This window comes from Temnothorax nylanderi, unplaced genomic scaffold, assembly GCF_030848795.1.
Source record: "Temnothorax nylanderi isolate EJ_2023f unplaced genomic scaffold, tnyl_v1.0 TNYL_tig0391_pilon, whole genome shotgun sequence".
Lineage (NCBI taxonomy): Eukaryota > Metazoa > Arthropoda > Insecta > Hymenoptera > Formicidae > Temnothorax > Temnothorax nylanderi.
In genome coordinates this window covers 136,063-144,689 of record NW_027249453.1, presented here as the reverse complement: position 1 = coordinate 144,689, position 8,627 = coordinate 136,063, and the positions used below count along the sequence as shown (strand labels likewise).

Genomic DNA, 8,627 nt, shown 5'->3' with positions numbered 1-8,627 from the left:
CGGAAGTTTCCCCCTCTGATCCCGAAGAAAGAAGACCCAAGCGCGCAAAGCTCAAGAGGGAAGAGGAGCACCGGCGGCAGGAGTCAGGGGTCAGGCAGGATCTTCGTCGTAGAGTCTGGCCAGCTCTATGAGGAGAGGCTTGAAGAAACCTGAAGTGGAGGCTAGAATGGACGGGGCCCGGTAACTCGTTGCAGCAGCACGAGGAGGGCAGGAAACCGTCCAGACAGAGGTCTCCCGAGGACTTGCAGCAAGCTGTCTCCCTGATTGTCGGGACGACAATCTGTAGAAGGGGGGCAGTGTTGCGTGCATGTCCAAGCCGCCCGGTATACTTTTCTGACACCGAGCTGAAGCGTGCAACGGAAAACTTTCCGTTAAGATGCGAAACGCCTGTCCTTAGCAACGAGCCTGATTTATTGATTTTATCGATTTAATGAAACAGCTGATGGATTTGTTCTTGAGCTGCTGGACCGAACGGACGTGTGTCCACGCTCTTCTGTATCGCGACGTTGCAATAAAGATTGAGATTGTTCTTTTATAATCGCAGTGTTTCCTTATTTCCGCGAGCGTCGGGAGTGCGACCGAGTGAGTGTAAAGTGTGAGAACGAGCGACGCGGTGAGCGCAACATTTGGTTTTCCGAGGGACTCGGGGAGTCTGATTGACGTTGGGTCCTCAGGAAGTTTCCCCCCCCTTGTCCGAAGAACTTCAAACGGCATGAAATGCCGAAGAGGACCAAGAAGACGCCTTCGCGCTGAGTAGCTGAGGACGGAAAGCCGGCGCTAAGCTAGGAAGAAGGGCGAGGTTCCCTGTGACGGAATAGGGCAGGGGTCGCCCTAGAGGCAGAAGAGGAGGACTGGCCATCTTTCTCTGGACGCCGTGGGGATCCGCTGTTGAGGAAGAGGACGTCCGAGGAGCGGTTGAGGCAGCGGTGCCCGGTAACCTGAGGCAACAGCCCAGGGTAGGGCAGGAAACCGAGTCTCTGGAAGCCGTGACGAGGAAAACGTCCGAGGAGCGGTTGGGACAACGGCGCCCGGTAACCTGAGGCAGCAGCCCAGGGTAGGGCAGGAAGCCGAGTTCCCTGGAAGCCGCAATGAGGGAACGCCCTGATAAAAAAACTGCTCTCCTGGATTGTCGGGACGACAATCTGTAGAAGGGGGGCAGTGTTGCGCCCGTGCGAGTCTGTCCGAGACGCCCGGTATACTTTTCTGACACCGAGCTGAAGCGTGCAACGGAAAGCTTTCCGTTAAGATGCGAAACGCCTGTCCTTAGCAACGAGCCTGATTTATTGATTTTATTGATTTAATGAAACAGCTGATGGATTTGTTTTTGAGCTGCTGGACCGAACGGACGTGTGTCCACGCTCTTCTGTATCGCGACGTTGCAATAAAGATTGAGATTGTTCTTTTATAATCGCAGTGTTTCCTTATTTCCGCGAGCGTCGGGAGTGCGACCGAGTGAGTGTAAAGTGTGAGAACGAGCGACGCGGTGAGCGCAACAATATATTAGTTTATATTTAGATTACATATTAAACACTATGTCAAAAGAGCTAGTTCTATATGTATGTATACATTGAAGTTGTCTTGTGTTATCTATATTGTTATCTACTTTTAAATTGTTACTTTAAAGTACCAAAGAAACAAGTGCAAAATATATAGAAATACAAGTTTATTTTATTATCGTACATGATATTATTTTATTATCGTATATTGGGAATTGTAACAATATTGATAAGGTACCAAATATAAAAATTATTCAAATAAAAATTATAATTTTTTATCGACAGTTGCTCCACTTTTTATTTCTCCCTTTCTAGGATTTCTTCACTTATGCCAACTTGCGATGTGTATTTTTTGTGACTATATACTTTGGGCAATTTTGTAGTATCAATAAAAAACCGTGTAAAATATCAATATTTTATTTCAAGATACAATAGCAGGACTGCAAATACTATTCCTCTATACTATAGTCACTTTTTTCATCATGGAGTAGTCCAAAATGTAGCACATTTACCACCTGATTATTCTACAATAAGCTGCAAAATAATGTAATATGTTTTAATAATACTGTTTATTAGTATGTACGGAGTAAATTGATAATAAAATTTTAATTTCCAGAAACAATGAAAACTAGTAACTTATCATTTGTACAGCATTATAAAAATAATATCGGGAATTTGATAACAATGTATTCTGTCGCATTTAACTATGAAATATTAAGCAGTTATATCGTTGTTGAAGTATACTATTTATAAATTAATAAATAATTTACCATAAAATTCTTTTCTCACCTTTGAAAATAATCGTTGATTATTGCATGCTGCATGCCATTGTTACCGGGTCCATCATGTCTATAAGCTATATTTCCTTCTTGTAAAAGATTTTCCCATGGAGCAGGCAATACTAATTCAGGATCGTTTGCTGGTACTGGATCTCCAGCACGTCGAGCAATATTATGCAACACAGCAGTTGCAATAATAACAGGTAGCACTTTATCCACTTTTTGAAATCGGGACCCAAGTGCTAAAATAGGGAATCTTCTTTTCCATATTCCGAATACACGCTCGATGGTATTGCGTGTTCGTATATGTGATTCATTATATAGGTGCTCCGCACGAGTTCGTGGATTTTGTAAAGGAGTCATAAAATACGAGCGAACGGCATAACCACCGTCACCTAATAGCAACGAATTTTGAAATGTTCCAGCTTCGAATAAAGCACGTATTCTTGAATTGTTGAAAATTGTAGCATCGTGCACCGATCCTTGCCAACGAGCCACAAGATCGGTTATCTCTAAATTTGCATTGCAGACTGCTTGAACATTTACAGAAAAGTAACCCTTTCTATTCCTAAAATATTCAGCATCGTTTCCACCTGAAATAAATAACTTTCAGTTGATGTTTGTAGTTATCAATACATGAAAAAAAATAAAGTTGCTTCAATTAAACGCGACGTCACGGGCTGCCACAAACATAAACAGTTAATTCAATTGGATATTATTTGAACGAAAACATCAGATAGTTGTTTTAATAATCCAAATATTTGGTTCAAGCAATATCCAATTGAATTAACCGTTCATGATTGTAGCAGCCCGTGACGTAGACGTTTAATCGAAGCAACTGCATTTTTTTCTGTGTAGAAATTTTTGTAAAACATAAATCAAGATAAAATATAAATATAATTAATCTATTTATTACAAACCAAAAATAATTAATAAGAAATAACATTTCGAGAGATGTAAAACCTTTTGTATAAATCAATGAAGGTATATGGTGTATGAAAAAACACATGTTTTACTGATTGAGATAAATTACAAATTATACATAACATGTACAAAAATTGTTTTTAGATTTATTGTAGGATATCATACATAACAAAATTATCAAATTTAATCTGTAAAAATTTTATTTTTTAATATATAATTTAAAGAATAATTCGTGTATATGTGTGCGTGTTACGCCTATACAAAAATATGCGCTAATAGTTTTATTGTTAACATATTTCTTTCAAAAGTTGAATATTACTCACCAAATGACTGTACTTTTATGTGAGTGCAATCTATGCAACCTATTACTCTTGGGAATCGTGCAATATCAAAAAACTTCATCTGTTCTCTCTTTATTTCCTCGGCAAGCATAGGAAACTTTATATATCTTGGTCGAAGACGAGCAATAGCAGCAGTCACCCGATGAATGATTCTGTGAGAACTTGTTTTGCTCACTCCAGAATAATCTCCTGCTGATAATAAATGACTCCCAGTTGCATAAAACCTTAATGTCAGAAGAAGCTGCTTCATTGGAGATATAACATTGTTTCTGGCAAAAAAATGTTTATTATTTGTATTAATCGTGTTATCTCTTGCTTATTTCATATCCAGTAAACACCAAGCAATAGTAACATTGCAATGTTTCCACTGCACAATTTAAATACAATAATAATACATGTGTTATATTTCTGTTGACGTTTACTGGATAGTGATCTGAATGTGTGTTAAACATTTATACAGAATATTGTGCACTTGAACATTTCAGCAGAATTATAAATTTGTTAATAATAATGATCAATTATTTTACATTATTGATTTGATTAAATTTGTTTTATAATAACTGATTTTTATGTTATTGCTACTCTGTTCTATTATAGAATGTAATCTGTCAAAGTAATAATCCAATACTTTAAATCAACTTTATACTTACTGTTCAGATTTATAAGAAATTTCCTGCTCAATTTCTGCTAGTACTGCAGTAACAGATTCCTTACTCAAACGAAATCGCGCATGAAAATCAATGTCGTCGTATTCTTCAAAGTATAATGGTCTTCTTCTTATAACTTTCGGACGTCGATACATTATATTTTCAAACTCTTCATCTTCAGATGAAGATAATATATATGCTAGTTCCATATTTCTTTAACAAATTAAGTTCTTACTTTTTGTTTATATTAATTATTTTTAAGCAATAAATGGAAATACTGTAACAATTCACCATAACCTGTACGCAACAAACTTTGACGTTAAGATCGGCACTGCACTAGTAAACCTCGTTTATATTTACTAAACGCCCAAAATTCGGCGTTCAACTTTAACCGTAGGAAATCGACGTTAACCGAAGTTTATGGTAGTTGTGGAATGCAACATTTCCTTTAAACTAGGTTTAACGATTAAACGCAGTTTAAAGTTAAGTTGTGGAACCGGGCCTTAGTCTCCGTATTAGTAGGTAAGCTATGGGCGTCCCAACTAGGGAGCTTCGAGGGGGGGTGAGTGGCGGGGGTTACCGCGGGGGGGGGGGGGTACCGCGGGGGGCCGCGTTTTCGGGCGCCGCGGGGGGAGTGGAAGGGGGAAACCGTGTTTTCGGGCGCCGCGAGGAGGGGGAGGGTGAAACCGCGTTTTCGGGCGCCGCGAGGAGTGGGAGGGGGGAACCGCGTTTCCGGCGCCGCGAGGAGGGGGAGGGGCGACCGCGTTCGCGTTTTCGCCGCGCCGCGGAGTCCGCGTGCAATGGCCGCGTCGGTCTTGACGTACACAAGAGTCGACGTCTCGTCGCCCTCTCCAAGCACGGCCGATGTAATTAAATGTTTCGCCATGCTGTATGGCACGTTTCCATCCTCCCATCGTAGTCCATGGTGATTTGCAATCAACCAAGAAGCGCATGATTTGTCGGATTTCATGAGGAGACTCCATGGCATGGGACATGTAAAAATGTAATGCGCCAAAACGGTCCCGTTTCTCAGAACCGCCACCTCCTTTACGACAAATTTCATCTCGACGGTGAAGCCTTGCAGATCGACAAACGTTGGTACGATCATGACGAAACGACGGAGCAATCTGTATCTTATCGCGATACATCAGTGTATCTTATATCGCAATATCCGCTGATATTGCAATTTACATGATTTTGCGCACTACGTTCGACAATGGACAGTATTCGATTACGCGATCAGGCAAAATGAGACAATAGGCGGTAGTATTTGCCGGTACATTCTCTTTGCAGTCAAATTCTATTCGCACATCCACGGTGGCGCTCTTGACAGATTCGTTTTGTCGCGAGCAATCGATGACAACAAAAGGTCTTTCCATCAGGAATGTATACAAGCTGCAAAGCGTATCACTGGAATCGTATCCGTAATAAATTTTACGAAAACGCGCATACATATCGAAAAGGACGGCGTATCGATTTTTGCCAAAATCCAGATTCAAGTCGTCGTACGGATAAAAATCAGAGTTTAGATAAAGTTTCACGTTGGTCAAGTTACAGTCATCGAATACGCTAACATTTTGAGACATGATATTCTTGCGCCCGGTCTGCAGCGCAAAGATAACGTACCACGGGTTCTCCAGCTGAGTCGCCGTTTTGACGGCCCACGAATGCTTGGTCGTGCTCTGCAACATGGGGTACTCGTACAGATCCCACGAACGGAAACTAACACTAAGATATCGCCCGCTTTTCAAGGCCCGTAGCATGGATAGCTTATTGATCTCGTTTAATGTGACGTGAGGCATTCGCCACTGTACTTTAAACAATTCAATTTCCAGCTCCGTCGCAGGATTTCCTACAATGCAATTGTTATCGCTGCGCGCTCGTATCAAAATTAATTTGTGACAAGCGTTAACAACCACGCGTTTGTGATCCTCGCAAAAGCCCAGCAACCTCTTGAGCGGTACGCAAAAGTTGAAGTATCCTTCCGGTATGCTCGATGAAACGTCCTATCCAGCATTCCGCATGAGTTGAGAATCATTATACGATAGCGATACATAGTTCTTGATGGTACTGGTTATTCCAACGTTTCTGTTGCGATCAATCTCCACGCCATTGAGCTCGTATCGAATCTCATCGAACATGAACGCCACGCAATTATTCGCAAGCGTTGTCTCAGACTCGTAATTCCTTTTCTTTATCGTCAATCTTCCTTCAACGTAGAGAAAGCTCTCGCACGGCAACGTGTATAAATCCTGCTGTTGTATGGGTATTCTTATCTCATCGTTATGTCCAAACGTTGTGTTGGCGTACGGATTGTACGTGTGTGTCTCAATCTTGACGACGCTGTCGTCAAAGATCGGTTCACCTCCAATGTTTAAGATATTAGCCATTTCGTACGACGAAACCCAATGATTTCAAAAATTCAACGTTCGACGCAGTGAGTTTCTTCTTTGGCGATCGAATTGTCTCTCTAATTTTGTTTCTCGTCTGTTGCACCTGCTCAGCTTCGTTCAGTATGAGCATCTCACGTTATCGCTGTCGTCTTCGTACATGCAGTCTAACGGTGATCTCCTCTCCACGAAAATCAATCAATCGACCGTACTGATCCACGACGCGAAGCGTCAAGTCCGAAATGCTCCGTACGATGATCGGAAGGTAAATGATCTGTGCCGGCGTTTCCGATATCTTATATCCTGGAGGCACACTCGGTGAAAACTCGTGTATCGTGTGCACGTACTTGTCGTTGCTGTATGCACCCGCGGTCACGTTACACTCTATGCGAATGATGTTTACATTGATGATATTTATCGGAACATCCGATTTGTGCCATTGTCGCGACTCCAGCACGCGATTCTCCGAAAATCCCAGCAGCGATCCAATGTTGTTCGATTTGGTGAAGCGCACTTGATCTCCCTCTTCATCGTATTGTTATTAGCCCGAATAATAATCAATGGGTGCGGTTCATCTTCGTTTGTCGAGACATAACTGGATTGGTTCCATAAAAGAGCGCGTTTCAGGTACATGTTTATATCACGCAGTTCGTACGATCCTTCGGGAATGGTAATCTCCTTGTCGTCGTCGTCGTCATAGTAGAATTTATTGTTCGACGAATTTACATTCGATATCGTGTGATAGGTTTCAAAATCTGTCAGACTGAGCTCGTAATCGCCATTGCTCAAATCCACGGCGGGAAAGTAGCTTACCGCGAGGATGCTGCTCTTGCCGGTGAGCGTAAATGTCAGTGACATGTTTGAATAAATACTGAGATTAAACAGCGTAAGCAGGTCTTTAAATTGAATGTCAGCCGACTGTAGAAAACGCAGACACAGTTGTCCGCAATTGCTCTGATCGTATCGCTGATATGGCGTGCGATTGTACTCTATTACATTGTTCTTTAGATACTGCGCCAATTCTCTCGGCGGTCGAAGATTACCAAAACTGTCGAAATATATGGCACGATCTCCCCTCTTCGCGTACGCCACCCAGTGAGTACCCGGTCCCTCAGTATTATCCAAATTCACGATACCGCTTTCGTTTCGACGTACACCGCCGATCGGTAACGAGTCGCGCATGAAAATACCTCTAAAATGTGGAATGCGCATACGTTTTGCCAGTTGTTGCAGTTGTACGTTGGTAGTTACGCCCTTGGGGATTTTTAGCGTCTCTTCGACGTTTTTTTTTCTCGAGACTCCCCGTCCGCGTTTGTACGGAGCGAGATAAAGTCCGTGACCTTCCATGGCGCGATTATGACGTTGCATCTCTTCCAGCTGACGCCGCGCGGCTTTGTTATCGTTCACAGCCTTTGCGACTCCCGCCGCTCCGCCGACCAACGAACCGAGAACCCCTAATAACGGCAGGATCGGTAGGACACCGCCGCGTTTCGCTACCGGAAGTATTCGCTTGTTCTTCTTTTTACAGGATACAGTTAACAAAAGAGGTACGCAAACATGGACACATGCTACCGATTTCTATACGCGGTATCATCTGCGGTCCGTCGAATTGCGGCAAGAAAAACGTCTTGATAAACTTGTTGGAAAGTCCGCACGATGTACGTTTCGAGAACGTGTATGTGTACTCGAAATCGTTGCAACAACCAAAATATCGATATTTGGAGAATATACTAACACCGATAGAAGAGATTGGCTACTTTACGTTCTCGAATAACAGTGACGTCATTCCACCGAGCGAGGCGCTCCCGAATTCTATTTTTATCTTTGATGACGTGGCGTGCGACAAGCAGGATACGATAAGAGAATACTTTGCAATGGGCCGGCACGCCGACGTTGACTCCTTCTATCTTTGTCAGACGTATGCAAAGATACCGAAGCATCTTATACGCGACAACGCGAATCTATTGATTCTGTTTAAACAGGATGGTACCAATCTGAAACACATATTCAACGATCACGTAAACACAGATATGTCTTACGATGATTTCAG

General features: G+C 42.4%; 1 protein-coding gene across 1 annotated transcript; it reads right to left on the bottom strand.

The window, feature by feature from the left end:
* Positions 1–1,646: 1,646 nt before the first annotated feature.
* Positions 1,647–4,396, bottom strand: LOC139782142 (putative nuclease HARBI1). The gene is made up of 4 exons (XM_071721089.1): positions 4,191–4,396; positions 3,523–3,809; positions 2,286–2,868; positions 1,647–2,030 (listed from the first exon to the last, which is right to left on the bottom strand). The coding sequence occupies exons 1-4, from the start codon at positions 4,394–4,396 to the stop codon at positions 2,021–2,023; spliced, it is 1,086 nt and encodes a 361-aa protein (XP_071577190.1). The 3' UTR covers positions 1,647–2,020.
* Positions 4,397–8,627: the final 4,231 nt, after the last annotated feature.